Source organism: Bombus huntii, chromosome 3, assembly GCF_024542735.1.
Source record: "Bombus huntii isolate Logan2020A chromosome 3, iyBomHunt1.1, whole genome shotgun sequence".
In the NCBI taxonomy this organism is placed as follows: Eukaryota; Metazoa; Arthropoda; class Insecta; order Hymenoptera; family Apidae; genus Bombus; species Bombus huntii.
The window spans coordinates 8,550,504-8,569,552 of record NC_066240.1 but is presented as its reverse complement, the minus strand read 5'-3'; the positions used below and the strand labels follow the sequence as shown (position 1 = coordinate 8,569,552).

Genomic DNA, 19,049 nt, shown 5'->3' with positions numbered 1-19,049 from the left:
GAATTTCAAGGTGGAATTTCTTGTATGCATTGGATGCTTTTAGCTAGACATATAGTATAGTTGTATGATAACTATATGTATAATATATGTATATATATACATATGTGTGCAAAATATGTATATTACATATATACTGATTACATAAACATACGGATGAATAGTTGATATAATAGGACTTCTTTACCTCTCTATGTGATACTTCCCGCTAATCACGAATCTTTATTTAGATTATTCTATCATTCATTTGTATTCTACGGTTATGCTCTATTACTCTCTGTATCTATGTGCGCTCGTAAAAATATGAATTTACATAAACATTTACATAAACAGTCTACTCATATCACGAGCTATCTTCTGTCAGTAAATTTTAAAACGTGTTTGTCTAAAAATACAAGTGAGCATAAAAAGATTTTACATGTATCTACCTATGTATCTGTCAGATCAACTACGATTTCCACAGGGTTAAATCCCATTGATAGCGCATCGATCCGCGGGCTAAAGGGGATCCGCAATCTATTTGAACTTTTATTGTGAGATTAATAACGCGATTCGCGATAAACTGAACACATAGCACGTATATAGGAACCCTCGAATTCGAGCGGATCTTGCTCAGCTTTTTCACATCTGGCCGGATCTCAAAATCTGCCGCGGAACATTAAGCGCGTTTCACGGGCTCGCCAAAATTTCGGACGTCGTGAAGTAGGAATGCATTTGCTGTTTGATTCGTAAATATGTCATATGCATATTCAGCTTCATATTTATGTAGCTAAATCAGTTTCTACGATATACATCGAGTACAAAGCGGAAGTTTAGCTCATTTGCGGTTTCCAGCTTGTTTTTTCTACTTCAACCAGGAAAGTCTGATAATAATAGACTTCTTTCGTGCAATACAAGACGTTAGTGGCCCCTTTAATCCGAGAGGAATCGGTAGTTACTGGGGAAAACCAGTTTCGCGTTGTTCATGAACGATCAACTCACCCTTCGTGTTCCTCTTTCGTATTCGTACAGCGCGTTTCAATCGACCTTGTCGCTACCTTCTTGGAATTCATGCTTCGAGCAAAGAGAAAATATGAAATATCATAATGTCCTCGGGCACCGGTGTTGTTCGAACGGCGACTTCGCCCGGACTACCTCGAAAGATCGCTTTCCGCTTTCGTTCCATTCGAGTGTTAGCCAGAATTATTTTAATTAAATTGTCGTTTAGTTTAATTAAATTTAAAGAATTAAATTCTACATAATTTTCATTGTTTTTAATTTCCATTGAAAATATTAGATATTATACCGACTTGGTTAGAGAGGCTGGAGTTTCTAATTTATGGAAAGTAATTGAATGTAATTAACACGCACTAGAATTTAGAGAATTTCATTCTGTGCGTCATAATGCTAAATGTAGTTGTCAGTTTTTAAGTATCGAGGACCTAATAACGAGTATATCAAAATAATGCAAAGGCGAAAATAATCAAAATGATCGGATTCGGTGTTGCATAGTTGAGTCTTTCAAATATATATTTTATTTGTATTGTTATGTTATATTATATATGCACATACACAAACGTATATAACACTTTGCAACACCATATTTGAAGCAATTAGGGGTTACGCTTCTGAGCGAAGCAGAATGAACAGCGAGGATGAAATACGACATTGCTTAATGGCTACGTTCTTATTATATCAAACTGAATAATACTGTTAAATGTTGCTCCAAAACTTAGACTTCATTGTACTGACCTTTCTATCAAGACTTAACCAGTATACACTCTTTTCTCGCGTCATCAAGAAAATTTAACGTAAAAGCTTGCATCGCGATTATGCAATCAGACATTTGAAAGATACTAATACGCCAGATAATTTGCGTATTCCTTCTTTTTCTTTTTTTGCCATTCATTTAATTTCTGCGTAACGGGATTCAGCGATGGAATGCTATTTTATTAAAAAAATACCAGTGTACCAACCTACACTGTTATGGTTGTCAGCTCTTCACATAACCATCGTTCGGCTGACTGATAAAAAATTTACGCCGTGTCATGTAACTCGTTACACAAGATTAGCCAGAAGCAAAACGTTTCGCCGCGACGCATTTTCGTCGTAAGGCAACAGCGGATCGTCAAGACAGAGATGAAGATGGGTCGTGGTCAAAGTATGTGCTTGACTCGGATTAATAAGGCCAATTGCAGTCGTTAAAAAGACTCGAGTTTTTCTGGCGCTTCGACAGCAGGCAACGATTAGAGCGTATCTTTCTCGATTCTCCTTAGACATTAATTAATAGAGCGACGATTTCGCTTGATAAATGCGAAGTGAATTATTCGCAGTGCTCGTTCGACTTAATCTGCGATAAACGAAGCCGATTCGTGCTTCTATCGAGCGACTATATCGTGTTTTAATATCGATGCTTGTATCGTTATTGTCGTCGCGTTTCGAATTCTTTCTCTTGTAATAAGTCGATATCTGTCTTTCTCGTACGTTGAACAATTTTTTATATTTCTTTGTACACGATCCTTTTGGTGTAAAAAATTTTATGACCGACACGGAGAAACTTAGAAAGTAACCAAAAACGAGGAGATCCGAGAAGCAATAAAAGTATCACAAATGGAATGCAAAAATCATATAAAATCAATGCCAACATGCACAAAAGCATTTATTCGTACATATAGAAATGTCACAGGATATTTAATAATACAGGTAAATGAAAATTACAATTATTTAATATATATCATTTAGTATTTATCGAAAATCCTAATAAAGTTAACTTTTAATGTGAGACGATGATTTAAGTATGCTATAAAGCACTCACACTGGGACATTTGTTCCCTGAAATTAATGGGCTGGCTGAATTCCTGTAAAGTTAAGTGGCCCAGTAGATTTTCAGGATTTTTGACTGCCTTGGTATTCGATGTTAACATGTTTGGTTTGGATAGCTCGTCGTTTGGAATCGTCGAAAGTCGATTTTTGTTGTTTCTTATAGTTCCGTAATTTAATGTCCACGTCAGTTTCAACACGTGTCTTTCGTTTTGATCTTAGAGATATTTTGCGCTGTCATCGTAGTAACAGTTATACATATGTATGAAGATAATCGGATATGAGAGCAGTGAGAGAAAAGGATAAAAGACAGGACAAGGAGAGTGATTCACAGGTATTCCTATTTAACAACATTAATAAATGTTAACTCGTCCAAGGATCTTTTTCTTGATTGTAAATTAGGAGAATATGAAGGAGCAACTGATACAATTTCTGCATCACTGTGTCTGCCACGCATTTGTATCTTCACGTTTGATCTTTTGAAGTCTACAGAACAGAAGAAAATCCATTAGCTGCTATTTTTAACAAAAGACGCGTGATTTACACGAACATCATGGTATGTAATATATATGTCCAAGTATATTTGTATAATATCTGAAATATACAGGGTGAATCACGTCACTGGGTCGGGTTGTAGCTCGGATTTCATTGAAAATAAAAAGAATTTGTAGAGAGAAAAATTGAATGACGTGCTAAGATTTATGTTCGTAGCTACTCTTTTTTTTCTTTTTTATGCAACGATTTAGTATGCACGGGGAAAGTGCAATTGCGCTGTTCTTTTTAAATGGAACTCTATAGTTTGTTATTAACCACTCGATGCATCTTTCAGTTCTTTAGGAAAAAGTATTAAGGTACTTGGATCGAAAATTGCCTAGTTTAAAAGGTATTTGATTTTAGTTCCAGTAAATTTATTATATAAAAGACAAGAAAAACATAAACACAAGCATTCCGCTTTACGTTTGTCCTTGTTTGTCATACGCTAAGTTCTACAAAACTGCAATTAAAATATCTTTTAAGGTAAATATTTTTCGACGCAAATACCTTAACACTTCTTTGTAGAATATTAAAAAATGCATCGAATGGTTGATACAAAATTATAGAGTTGCATTTAGAAAAAGGAATGGAATTATACTTTTCCGGTATATCGAAGCATACTAAAAAAAAAGCGAGTAAAATCCGCGAACATGCATCTTATCGTGCCATTCGATTTTTCTCTGTACGTCTTTCCTCTGTCCTCGACGAAATCGGAGCTACAGCCGGGTCCAGTTACGTGGTTCACTCTATATAGCTATATACATGGCCTTCAAATCAGATAGAGTAAAGACTGCAGAAATTAGCAGGATAGCCTACTAGTTATAAGAGGAGTTAGATTCGTCAAAAAACGGACATCAACTCGATAGCCGCGTGACTAGATCCATTAAGAGTACGTGAAACATAACAACATTCGTGCCGATAATTCGACAGACGTCGTAACATCGTAACGATTTTGAATAGGAAAACGACGATAACGGCAATAAACTGCGTGGTAGTTAATAGAAATTCGTTCCTAATCGATCGTCAAGGTCGTTAACATATCTCACTCTTAAGAATAATTGTCTACCAACTGCGATAAGACGTCTGACTAGACGGTGCTTACTGTGATAGACCTGGGTCACCGACTCTCCTATGTACGACGTCGAAAGAAGCATTAAACGACAAGAGTAAAGCGGTCTCAAGGTCGTTTTCAATATCGTCTCGAAATGCTACCTGTGCCAGGTAGAAAAATTTATTTCGAGTCGAGCTTCGATGCAAAAGAAATTCTTTTCGAAAATTGAAGGTACATCGCGTTATCAGCTCTATCGTTAATTATAATAGAGTCCGCCTTATGTAAACTAGATAATACTATTGGGACAATGAAATTTTCGAACAATAGAGCTATCATTTTTCTGATACGAAATTTCATTTATTCAAATACGGACTAAGATTAATCGACAGATTCCTTAAATATTTACGTATCCAATATCTTTTTGATCGCTAAGTTATATAATTTTGTCAACATAGGTAAGTGCATAGACTTACATTCTTGTCATACTTCGAACCATCCAAGTTGTTTTTCGAATGCCACGAATGCCTCGACGTAACAAGGCGCTTCTCCATCAGCATTTTCGTTTGCTGTTTGCATTTGTATAAAATCGTCATTATTATCGTCTTTATCGCAATGAAACCATTTCGTTACATCGGTATATTTAAGGTTTTCCTACCGTTGCCAGCATCTGCAGAGAATCTACGTGCTTTAGATAATTTTTGACATCGTGTTCTTGTTTTCTAATATTTGCGATTATGGCTTTTCCAATATCGCGTGTTTTTACTAATTCTGTCGCACTTACGTCATTTTTGGGTTTTTTTAATTACGTCATATTTTGTCTCGATAATTAGAAAGAAATTATTGTAATCAGAATTTACTTAATCGAACGAAGGAAAAAGGATATATTTGGTATATATTACATTCGCGTAATAATAGACGTTTATAACGGGTGTTCGGATAAGGGAGGCTCTACTACATTGCCAATTCTGAAACGAAAGATTTTTGGAGGCAAACATGGATCTACTTCTGATCCATATCGAAAATTTGGATTCCGAAATTGTTGAAGAAACTTTGTAGACTTTCGATAATCGAATAAAAAATTCTCAAATTTACTTGGCAAATATTTGCACCAAGAGGGTAGAGGTGCCTTCCCTTTTAATCAAAAAGGTCTAATTTCTTCGGTCAAGTATTCAAATACTACGAGATGTTATTCAAACGTTTAAACATAGATTCTGAATATAGAGAAGCTTTGTTCTCGAACATTGATCCATCGAGAAACACGTGGCTTTTTTTAGTCTTGGTCTGTTAAAAGAAGCAACGAGTGTATCGTGCACCGGTCTTGTATTAATTAACATTTTACATAACATAAAGTCCGTTAACGTGTCGTAACAAATCGACGCGATGAGCTTCTGGTCTGGGAATGATTACGAAACACGTTTAAATGTATTGCTGGCTGTTAATTTACGGTCAGGGGATGTTTCGACATTGATCAGTTTTCGATGGTGTTTTCATTATCGATGTGACAAAACCTCGGCTTCGAGATTCTTTCTACACATTTTTATTAAAAATTGACAGATATATTATTATTGTTATTAAATAGGTAATATTATTATACTAATTATTAAATAGGTACGTACGATTCATACATATGAATCGCTTCATCGAGGATCATACACTAATAAATTACAATTACAAAATTAATTAATCACATTTTAATAAATAAATACATCGCATTCACGCTGTCGGTGTGCTACCAACATCTTTTATACAAAATCTAATTAACTATCGTGCTTTCGATTCCCACGACTGTCTCCATTCTCGAAGTTGCCGTACTATCAAACAACCCCTTGGCTGATTACTTGCCATGGATGGTGGCCAAAATATCTTTTGGCAGACTGTCATAAATCGTTCCTAGCGAACTATGAACGCTTATTGGTAGTTCCATTTCGGTTCCATCTACTTTACGTAGATTCCTGAACGTATTTGCGAATTCAGACGACAGGTTGTCGGGAATTAATGGATGTTATCGCATTGCTTAATTAATTTTGCTTCGATGAGTTTGAACGTACGAAAAAGTAATCTCATTTCGCTTCACTTGCTCCGAACACTAGGGCTAATCTGCTCTGCATCGTGCTTATCCAAAATTCGCTTCTTTTTTGTTATCTTTACACGGTACTTGAATCACGTGTCGTGTGTTTCGTTTGATTGGCAGGTGGGCACTCCGTCTTATAACTTCATATAGCGAATCGTTGTCGTGTGATAGTTCAGGTACGTATAGACTGGCGAGATGTTACCTTTAGATGACGATAGATCAGGTATGTACCCGTATATCGTGCGTATAGAATAATAGAAGAATCGATGTTTTCCAAGTTAAATGGAACTAAAGCGAATTACGGTTCGAAAATGGCTTGATGAATCGGTGATTTTATATACGTAACGAAAATCAAATTAACTTGTTAATTGGACCGTTTTGTAATCACCGTGTTAAAAATCAATAAAGATCAGATGAGTTGATAAAAAAAGTTAGGAGAGACAAATCAGAAGGTTACGAGATCTTGGAATTAAAACAAGGACAAGTATATACATTATACATATTGTAACAAGTTTATTTTACATACTGCACTTTATTTTAAGCTTATTCTACTTTGCATATTTTCTATATCCTCGCTTGTTGCGTACAATTTTGCACCTTTATGTTTTCCATAAACATTTACAGTCTACCTATTATTGTACAGTTATTAAATTAGTATCCATGATAATTAGTCTGTCTGGCTTTATTTTAGCCATGGAATATCGTATTATGTTACAGAGCTAATATACTAAACTGGAAAAATGAGAAATGGATGTGGATTAAACATAGAAAAATTGTTGCTTTCTTTAAATATGAAATAAAATCATGCAGCTACTTACATGCACATATATTTCGATCTATTATTTTTCCACTTGTCTCAGCTCGAATATTATTGCTTCGTCGCTTCGTCAAATCATCGAAGAATCGTCAAAATGTACTTTGAATCTGCAATTAATTAAACGAGTTCTCGTTTCTCATCGAATGTATTTCCTGCATAGATATCAGCCTGGTAAAATGAAGAAGAATCATCGAAATGCTCTTTGAGTTTGCAGTTAGTGGGATCGGAAGTGTGGTTGGATGACAGCGTTCTCTGCGAAAGAAGGTCGGCAGATAATAACTAATACTAACGACGCCGACACTGCTGCTTTTCTAGTCTCACACGTGACTTCTGTTCGCGACCGTTAATCTCTATTTGCACCGTCTCGTTTCGCCGATAACTTATGCAAACGTAAAGATGTTGGGCACACGGAACACGCAACGATGAATCGAATATTTCGAAATGAAAACAGTGAAAAACGATCGATAAGTCGTTTTCCGGTTGAATCGCGTCGGCGCGCGTCGAAAATCTCGCAACAGAATGATGTTTCTTGGAACGATTGCAACAACGATCGTCGAATCCATTATCGCGGGCAATTAAGTTGCGTTCAAGGCGGAAATAACTTAACGTGGCATGATTACACGTTTAATTGCGAATTTTTCTCCGGCGCTACCAGAAAACAATCCGATGCTTACGAAATAATACGCGCCAGAAACGAACGAAGAGAGTTATCTACGTGTCTTGTTCTTTTTTATTTTTCTGCTTTTAATTTGATTAGATGCTTGTAATTTACTTGGATATTATAACTCGAATCGTAGGATAAATTTCGCTTTCTTATTTAAAGAAAATAATCAATAGCTTGTAATTTATTCCACATTATTAGGTTGTCCGAAAAGTTTCTTCCGTTTTATGAGGAAGTAATAGACGCACGATGTTTTTTGTTTTATATTATTTTGTCGAATTACGTACGATCTATTTTTTTCTGCTGGGATAAACACCGCGACATTTCAAACACTTGGCTTCACGTTTGTATGAAGGTGCACTGTTGTAAAAAACACGTTTGCGAAAGAAAGACACTTTCCGGACAACCTGATACTTATCGTCCTTTGGAAAAGAACCTAATTTTATTTTATGATTTCTGTGGTACCATCCATCATCCAACATACGTTTACTAGCTAATATTAGTATATTCCATTTATTGCATAATAAATCCCAAGTAAAGGAAAAAGAATATATTTGTGGAAAATGTAACAAAAAATTCTTCTTGTATGTTGGGATTAGTTAGATGTTCGCGATATAAGTTCCCAGCGTTTTTCTCAAACGATAAGCATAAGAAATACATGAAGGTGCAAATATACAAATGGTTCAAAGTGAACTGCATATTCACTATAATATCTTTTTTGCAAGTACAAAAATGCATGTGCGTTTTGCAGCTAGGCTATTTTTCTTTCAATGACTTTTATTATTCTACGAAAAGAAAAGTGTTAGGGTAACTTGGTGGAAAACTGGTTAGTTTAAAAGATATTGTAACTTAAATTTTATAGAATTTATCATATGTAGGACAAAGGAAATATAAATACAAGAGTACTGCGTTACGTCTTTTCTCATTTTCCATATGGTACTCTTACAAAATTGTAGTTAAAAGTCTTTTAAACTATTCGTTCTTCGACCATGTTACCATAATACCTTTTTTCGTAGAATAGCGAAAGCATTCGATGTATGAAAAAAGGGGGCTTCTATTAAAAAAAAAAAAGTAACGCAGCTGCAAAACGCACATGCATTTTTGCACTTGCGAAAAGGATATTATAGTGAATATATAATTCATTTTCAATCATTCATGTTTTTTCTTTTTCTTTTTTTCTCGTATCTATAATTTACGAGAAAAAAGCTATCAACTAATGGCGTGTAAATCACGTACATAGCTCGTATCGTTCGTATAGCTTACACGATATTGTAGAAATAAGTAAAATGTGATTCTGGTAATTAGTCAGAGTACTTTGACTTGCTAAAAGGCAACACACATTCTTCGACTAAATGACAGGAAAAAAGTCGATAGGATTCTCTGTTAGCGCAGCGTTCGAGTATCGCAGGTGAAAGGTGAGATCCCTGCAGAGTTTCGAGGAAACATGAAGATTAATTGATTGCAGAATGTTTTGCTTTGTCACTTTATTAATTATTTTCTAGAAAAACGATAGATCATGATGAACTTGTGAATTTATCAACGTCACAATGTAATAAATGCACGTGTCTTGATTTGTTCAATCATTGATCAGTTCACGAAGAAAATATACTTCGGAAATCTAAGATTCAAAGTATCTGTAAACGATTGCTGATCCTTCAAACTTTCATAATTAATCAGTTGCAGACCTGTAATGTTTATTTCTAAAAGTTCACTATTTTCATTATTTTGTAACTTAAATTTCTGAATTTTTGTTACTTTTCAATCTTAATATCGATCTGTGTGCAGGAGGTTTCACATGAAAATTAATTTAAGAAGATAGCACGGAAAAGTCAGAGAGAAAGGGCTTCGCCAAGTAGAACATCGCGGAAAAGGGGAAAAGTAAAGTCCGCGTCGCGCGAGCGAAGTTGAGCGATTGATCGACCTTTTGAGTCATTTCGATTCAACACGAAGTAATTTTAGCACTTGCCAAGAATCCAATATACAGTCTGAAAGACAGAGAAAGAGAATATCACTATCTGTTCCGCGGACTATTGTTTTCGTTATCAGTGAACCTCGCGAGCTTCGATGAACGCTCGACAGTGTGAGAATCGCGGAGCGATAGCAGGCCGTTCCACCTAACGATAAATCCTCTGCAGTCCAGTTCGAGAAAAGCGCGACTATTTAATGATCGTACGGATCAAGAAGCCTGAGCGAATGACCCGTAATAATTTTGCCTCGATTATTTATTGTTTCCGCGGCTACCGCGTCGACGAAACAGAGAGGCCGACGTACGCTCGCCTTCCAACAATATGGAAGTCATTGCCTCTCTATTATTTATTTATTTATTTATTATTACGTAGTCCGTGCCTTTCGGCTTTGGACGAGCTTTCGGTTTTACATCTCGTTTACCTATTACGATTTTTACATCCTATCAGTCCTATGGCGTTATCACCTTATTGCCTTCTCCCTTATATGTATCTAAACTCTTTTCTTTGTCTATCTCTCTTTTTTTATATATCTACTCCCCCCCCCCTCTTATTCACTCTATTATATTGCACTCCATTATATAATCTGTCTCTAAAACTATGGCAACTTTTGGGGTTTTGCCTGGTTGCTGTGCTTCCTTATTGTCGTTCCTCCCCGTCTTGTATTGCCCTTTTCTTCTCCATTATTGTTATCAATTCTATTCATTGCTTCTCTATTTTATTTAATTCGTATTAAACAAATTCTTTAGTCATAAAAATTTACCAGGCTTGCGGATATCGAAAAGTTATTTTGAAAGGATTTTATAATTAAATGCTCGTTACTGCGTAACACGGAACACTTGCGATCTTTGCACACTGTATTTGTTGTTTTTTTATCCGTTTAATTTATTTTAAACGATATTATATTATAATGTACGAAAGTTTTTCAGGAATCGTCGAGGAACACAGTGCTTTTACCAAATAGGAAAGGTGACAAGGCAATTTTAATTTACTTGCTAAGGTTGATCGATTAAGAGACCTTTGTCAAGTAAATAAATGACATATTGATTGTTCATGTTATTTACTGACAACTTGATCAATAATGTATTTCCTAAGAGATAATTGGTATAGTTAAATATTCATTAAAATGCAAATTAGAACGAAGTAATTCAAATAATTGAAGTTATTGCGTATTTTATCATGAAGTTGTTTGAAATTGGAGTACTTTCCTGAAGTTGTTTGAAGCTGTACTACTTTCTTCAATATATTTTATAGCTATTATACAAGAGCCCAATAAAAGTCATCGCCGCGACACACGTACTGTAAATCAGGTAATCGCTATTGCTATTTGCGAAAAGATAGCAGTGGCGAGATTATCTACCGTGGCGTTATACAACCGCGGCGAGAACTCTTTTCAGACTGATATTCGGTGAACAATGAGTGGCATATCAGTTTTCTCTGCCTGGGGGCTTGCGACAGATTTTCGACAGTGATTCGTCGAGAATCCGAGCCGCTTTTGATAACTGTCACATCCAACTGTGCTAAATTTAAAGAAATGAACGAAAAAATCTGCTAGCTCCTTTTTAATATAACAAAAGTTCTCAACCACATAACGTAGATACTGAAATTAATTAACCAATAAAATTCGCGTTACATCAGCTTAATCACTGCCATATACAATTACGCTAAATTTATAAAAAAAGGAAGGAGACTATACTAGCCTTCTGCGATCTAACAAAATAAATTCAATTACGTAACGTACTCAAATTAATTAATCGATTAATTTTCATCGTATCATACAGAGTCAGAGAACAGAAAGGAAAGAAAGGAATTTGTTATAACGAGAAATCTCTTTCATTCCGTGTTTAATTCAGTTGCAAACCAAGATATCAATAGCAAAATAATTCGCTTTCAAATCAACTGCTTTCGGTCGAAGCGTTCACGATCTGCCCTGATCGCTCGTTTTCGAATAGCTCGATTGAATCGGCGAGCAAAATTTCGAAAGAATACGTACGGTTTATCGGTCGAAAACAGTTTATTGGCAGCACTGTGTCGATAACGATTATTGACAGGCTAAGCAGGCTCGCTTGGCCGATTTATGGGCTATTCTATCACCTCGTACAGTTCACAAGGCATATAGATACACTACGAACGTTTATAATGACGCAGATGCGTCGATGACAAATTCTAGGCATAATCTTAATGCGAAAGTCAATAGTCAATGATCTCGCCTTTGATAACGTTCATGGTATACTGTGTCGGTAAAAGGCTCAGGGTACTATTGTTTTGTTGTTAATCTCGTGTAACGACGATGATGGTGTCATACGCGCACAGTCATCGAGTCCCGTTTATGGTGAACGCGTTGAAGCATAGTTAATACTATGACGACTGATGATGTCATACTGGCGTTCAAAAATTCGAATCCTCTCTGATCCGAAGTTTTTTTAGCTTGTAATATCGCTTATTACATATTTCTATCCACTTACTTTTTATATATCCAAGATCATCGAGTTTCTTTAGGAATATAGAAAAAATGATATTTTGTTAATTGTCGATGGAAACAGCCGGCCATTAGTGAAAGTTGCGTTGGAAACTATATCGGGTTGTCATTAATGTTAAGCCGTAACAGAGAGAAAAGCGATGATAAATAAGCGCGACGGGTCATCGTCCACTGGGAGACGAGATTTATGTTCAACGAGCCGAACGAGACTGCCGATCGTTCCTCTTCGAGCACACTCACGCGCGAAATCTCGCGCGTCCCTGTGATCGTGCTGGCGTCATCGCAACCCCTTTTGGATCTATGGCTTCGTTACGGATCGGGAACGTGCTTTTCCTACCCCGCGTGCATCCACCACCCCTTCCGTTTTAGATTCGACGCTTCCGCGATGGTTTCTTTCGGGTTTCGTTTCTGCGTTTGACCATTCCTCTGAGGATTCTTGATTAATAGGATGGTGTTGGTTAATTTGGGCTCCCTGGTTTCGTAGAATGGAAGTTGTGGAGAATCGAGCTTATAATTGGTTTCTTTTTCTTTTAGATTGAATATAGGATTGGCGAATTGGATTGGAAAATTAATAGTTGTCGAGTATATGTTGATTTTTAAGAAAATACAATTTACAAAATTTAAAAGCTTTTATTCAATTGAATTTTTGGATCGGCGATTATTATTACGATTGTTATCGCACATGTATTCAGCTCTACTTTAATAAAGTTGAGCTCATATTATAACGTTATAATCGGCTCCTCTCCTTTATCGGATTGAATCTTCAACTATCATTGTTGTAGGTTGAAGTTGATACTCGATATCGAGGTTATATCGATCAATTTTCCGTTTCCTTCGTACGATTGGAGGGTCCTGAAGGTTCCTTCCTTTTCTCCAATATTTGCCCGACCTTCAAACAGTAGGGCGGGGTCGATCTTATCCTGGCCAAAAAGCTTACACTCTAAGTGTACACTCTCTATCTGTCCAGAAACGTTTTATCGTATTTGCTTCGAAAACTATAAAGTTCGTTGTAAAACATTGCTAACTAACTATTACGTTCCATCTTTAATTACCATCAATTTAGATAAAACAGTTTAAAATAGAAACGTGAATCATCTTATTTTCTTAAACGAATTGAATTACCAGGAGTTTATTGAACAAATATCATAAGCAACTAATATATTTACAAGACTATTATTTTGTAAATATCGTCAGTTAAAATCTTTTTCTTATACAAATAATCCTAAGCTATTTACCGGCTCTTGTTAATGATTTACGGCTAATCTCTATTCCAAAAGGAGAACGCGTAATCCGCATATGTCGCAAGAAATCATTAGAAGTACGAAGTCTTTTATATTCAAATCTGTTGCTTTCGTTACAAGACAGTATATGTATATGCCAATTTCATTCGACATCATTACGTTCACGTGTGCTTTACGCTTGCGTCACGCTTTTACACGAGTGCACGCGACTTTTACACAGCATTTGCATGCGAAGTCGTGGGCGCGTGTGCACACGTTTCATTGTCACGAGATCGAGTTGGTTTCGGATGGAAATACGGAAATCTTATGTACGTCTGACATCTCTTATTTTTCATACAACTTTGCCATTTCGTATTCTGATTATCAATTTTACATTGCTCTTGAATTTCTTTCCTTTTCGAACTTTTACTTTTATCGTAATTGTATATTGTAGTAGATGTATTAATGAACAGCCCAGATTATTTTTGTAATTTCTTAAATCTAACACAGCAGATAAATAAAATAAAAGTTGCACATGAAGGATTTAGTTTACTTGCAGAGTATAAGAGAGTGTAAAGGTGAAAGAAAAAATGCAAAAATTCTGTTTTTATCTCTCTAAATGATTGTTATAATAGATCTTGCCTTTCTAGAGAACTTAAAAAGATTCTTGTAAATTCTTTTTACGACCTACGGAAACGACAAACGGCTTGTTTTTTACGTAGCTCTTCTGTACACGTTTTTCGCTTCAAAGAAATGGTAGCAATAATAGGAAGAACTGTGGTTTCACCAAGTCAAAGTTACGCCGCAAATAACGTCCTATCTGAAAACAATTATTTACGATTATCGACAAAGTCTCAAACATGTCGACAGAAACAGACAAACACGCTTCGGCGTCCGATGTACGTTGGACTTCGTTGTATCTACAAAGTCAGTATCTGTTTCAATAGCTGCACTGTTGCGCATTGTGTTAATATTTTTTCATTTGCATACGAGGATATCCGATCGTGATTTTTCTTTGCGTCTTGTTATACGATCGCAATTACAGCGAATAACAGAAAATAGAGATTCTCTTTAGAAGATTCAAATGGCGATACATATTAGGTTGTTAGAAAAGTGTCTTTCTTTTACAGACACTTCTTTTACAACAATGCATCTTTATACAAACATGAAACCTGATCTGTCGAACGTTGTAATCTTTATCTTATCTATATATATATAGGATGGTTGGTAACTGGTGGTACAAGCGGAAAGGAGGTGATTCTACGCGAAAAAAGAAGTCGAAAATATAGAATAACAATTTTTCGTTTGAGGCTTTGTTTTCGAGAAAATCGACTTTGAATCTTCGTTCGGTACGTGTGCACTTTATCACGTCTCGTTATAACGGATCTCACTGTAGATCGTTGTCTCGATGGAAAAATTAAAAAAAATTTCTATTCTATATTTTCGACTTCTTTTTTCGCGTAGAATCACCCGCTTTCCGCTTGTACCACCAGTTATCAACCACCCTGTATATTTATATTGATCTTTGACTTTTCGAACGACTTAATATTTTATTTTCAAATTTACAAGGAAACAACAGTGTTAAATTTGATCACCACAGATGAAAAATCTAATAAATTGCATTTCACGCCCTTTAGAAAAACAACTTTAAAATTTAATAAATAGCGAAACAATCGCACATCGAACCTACCTTTTTCTTTGATTTTGGAATTAAATATGTGTGATTTACTCAAATACCTTGCTATCAACAAAATCAACAAATTCAATAAAAATGGACTTATCGTATCATTCCCATGGTGGTCTTTGTTTATGGCATATCGTAACAAAAGAATACCAAAATTAATGTAAAAAATGAATTCATAATATCGTGGCAAGTGGCCAGCTCGTTTCACGATTGTGTCACTATTGTCTTTGCAACAATTTTATTGTATAGTATCGTTCAGGTCAGTTATTATGCAATCGTTTGACCGTTTGACGCGGTTTTTTTTCACCAATTTGTCACAACAACTTATTAGTAATCACCGATTAAGCATTTTGTACGAAGCATCACTCGAATAATATTACTCGGAAATATTTTATCTTGTGGCTCGTTATTAATAGAGTTTGTCTATTCCAAGTATCCATGCACCACTCACGCTATAAATACGATATTTATATCGCGAATCGCGGGTGCGAAACGCTGAACAGACAAACAGAAGAGACTTCAATTAATATAAACGTTTGATATTCGAGTAACAACAACATGGGCGTTATGCAATTTGGGTGGGTAAAAATATGGGGCTACTCTGAAAATCGTATCGTTGCGAGTAAACACAGCATACGCGTCTCGTCTCATGCATATTACGCACCGGTATAATCGCTTTAATCGCTCGTAACGATCGGATTATGAGATTAATCGTCGCATACAGGATAATGGCTGCGGGAACTGCCACGTAATACTCGTCGTGTTTCGTTCGAAGAACAACGCTCTAAAGATTTTTCAAGTAACAACCTAACCAAGGAATGACAATGCAGTAGTATAGTAGAGTTACATTTATCTGAGTTTCATTCATAGTAGCGAGCACGCAAATATACTAAATTTCATTTAATTTGGTTTGCAATTATTACTCAAAAACGAATCTGAAAGCTGTTATGCTATAACGTTTTAAAATACAAGGATATTTTTAGATCCTATATTATAAAAAGAAAATGCAAATTTTCATAATAAACGTAATTGAATTTACGAGTATTTCCCTGTTCACAGTTTCATCACTATGCATGATATTTGTTAGAGATTTGTATTCAACTATAATGTACGATTATGGAGAAAAATGGTATGTACTTGAACGATCAGTTTAGTGCAAATTGACATAAACCTTTGCAGACTTCGTATGTTTACTACGTTTTGTGTTGTGATATGTAATACTAGTTTTTCCTAGCAGACTACTGTAATTTATTGCTGTTTTGCTCTGTGTGAAGTCGTAGAACGTTCATAAATATTTAATGACACGAAGAACATTGTTTTACACTTTTTTGCAGCTACTGTCTGTTTTATTACCTTTTTCTATTGTTAGACAACGTAGTTGAATGCCATTGTAAACTTGTTCACTGCAGACTTTGACCTTAATCTATACCATTTAAAGTTCTCCTTCGTTATAAAGCTTGACAAATGAAGATAAAAAATTGATATACAAGGCTCTCATTTTTTAAATATGATATGTATAACATTGTCGCTTTTTCCTCTCTTTCAATTTACACAGTTGATTAGTATACCTTTTGAGAGAGGACAAGTAAAGAGTGAAGAATTTTTTTATTGATCGATATTTTTCAACAGCAGTTGAAAAAATTGATTACATAGCGTGAAGGTTAAATGACTGATTAAATTCACTTATTTACACGTGACAACCTATTACTTGATTGAGAAATTATAAAAAATAAGGATAATCAATGAATCTGTTGTTCCCAATAAATTTATATGAGTTGCGGGATATTTCAATATAATTAGAAAATTACTCATTTAATCGTTTAATCAGAAATATTAACTTTATTATCGTCCTTCGTATCGTTTACACCTGTACAGGTAACCAGCTGTTAGTTCTTACGTGTTTTTGTCTTTGTCGTGGGTATTACAGCGGGTGTCGAGTTCCTTGACGTCACGATCGATGCCAGAAATTGTGCCACGTTTATGTCTGCACACTAATTGATCGCGTCAGCCTGCCGATTATCTAATCATGTTCAGCCGTGCTTCCTCGAGCAAGACGGCGATCTTCGCGCTGTCATTTGCCGAGCCTCTGAACAATCGCACATACACACTACTCCTCGATGACTCGTTCGAGTGAACGCGAATCCATTCCGCTCTAAACAACACCTGTTGAAGGCTACCGATTCTCCACAATTCTTTTTTTTATTGAAGCAACTAGAATCACCACTAGAGAATATTTTGTAATGCATCGTATATCATACATTGTTAAACAAATTACAACTGCAGATTAATTGACATTATTTCCTTATTCTATGTTATAGTTTTTTTTTTATTTCAAACGCATAACGTTATAGTAGATTTACAAAGCTAAACGCTGATGCAAAAGAGAAGTTCAGTTCCCGTGATGATTTAATTAATTTGGATCTTTATTCTGGGTTATCTTCTTTATGAAGGATTATTTGTTCCGAATTTTACGGGAATCTTCGCAATTGCCGATTAATTTCATTTCTAAGAATAATAATGACGCTACGAATAATAATAATAATAACAATAATAATAACGAAGTAGAAAGACATTGAAAAATGACTGGGATTCGATTTATTCGAACAAGGACACCGTCAGTCGCTATTGTACAACAAGCGACGTTATTCGTTAAGTGTTATCAATTCGCGATGCAATTTAAACGGCAACCAGTATTTCTTGTTTCAATCTCGTTTCCTTGCTCGTTGAAGCAGCCATGTTTATAGCCAGATCCGTCGCGACGGATTTTGCAACGGATCGCTGTCTGTAAATGAGGATTGTTGTTGCGAAATGGAAAAAAGATATTGGTACGATGTCGTTACGTAAAATTAGAATGTCCTCTCGAGCCGGTCTCGTTGTAGATTATGCCGATGACGATCTGGAAATGGAGCATGCCGCCACGTGTTCCTTCACATCTTAATTTGCATGTGTCCTGTCGTTGGTTTTCATTCATATTGCTTCTCGTGTCTGTATATGTTATACCAGACGTATAACGCTTCGCGTATATTGTGTCGTATTCTCATATCGCTTTATCGTCCGATTTTCCTTTTAATTCGATACTCTTGACAACAACGATCGAGCCTCTATCGAGCAAAGGTCAAGAAACATACGGAACAAACGTAAATATAACGAGGCAAAAATCGTGAAAGTAACCAAACATCGTCGAGTAAAAATTTGCGAATATAGTACAAGTAATTCTAACTTTCATCGTATGATTCGCTCACGCTGTTTCGTGTTTTACGGTTTAGAATCACTGTATAGAGCTAGCTGATGGTATATTGGCTTACTTGGTAGAAAGGGTGTATCTTCCAACATTTGAGCCAGAAGATCCAATTAACGAACACGCGGTCGGTGATCTCTGACAATGAAAATCCTATTAATCGGCCGTTGGTCGCTGGCGTATTATTGCTAATACCCGTTGTTGGAAGAATTATATCTCCATTCTATTAAAGAATTATTTTTCCGGATTATATAGAGCAATAAACGGAACATTAATGATTAGGAAAAGTAGCCTATATCGAAACAAGTAATATGTAATGTACGACATTATTAAATAATATCGTGAATCGTATAATAATTACAATGTTAGATATACAAATTAAATCAGTGACTTATTAAATAAAATTATGAAGTTTATTTATGACTCGCGTAAATTAATTTTTTTTTTATTCAACAAATTCAAGCAAAGTTACACGAATACAGATAATGTTCTTTTCAAAATTATCATAAGACAAGAAAATATTTGAATTTTTAA

General features: G+C 35.5%; 1 protein-coding gene and 1 long non-coding RNA gene across 4 annotated transcripts in view; one reads left to right on the top strand and one right to left on the bottom strand.

Annotated features, from left to right (window-relative positions):
• The window catches only part of LOC126864213 (nuclear factor of activated T-cells 5-like), a 58,393-nt gene that overhangs the window by 7,556 nt on the left and 31,788 nt on the right, over positions 1 to 19,049 (top strand). Inside the window, exon 1 of one of the 3 annotated variants that reach the window (XM_050615315.1) lies at positions 7,430 to 7,533. The exons of the other annotated variants lie outside the window; for them this stretch is intronic. Within the exon in view, the coding sequence (XP_050471272.1) occupies positions 7,509 to 7,533 (25 nt within the window). The 5' untranslated portion in view covers positions 7,430 to 7,508. Of the gene's footprint in view, positions 1 to 7,429; positions 7,534 to 19,049 lie in introns of those variants that run through there. 3 annotated transcript variants of the gene reach the window in all.
• On the bottom strand, positions 6,637 to 18,898 carry LOC126864247 (uncharacterized). The gene is made up of 3 exons (XR_007689103.1): positions 12,360 to 18,898; positions 7,271 to 7,521; positions 6,637 to 7,184 (listed from the first exon to the last, which is right to left on the bottom strand). It is a non-coding gene; the product is annotated as an uncharacterized LOC126864247 (long non-coding RNA).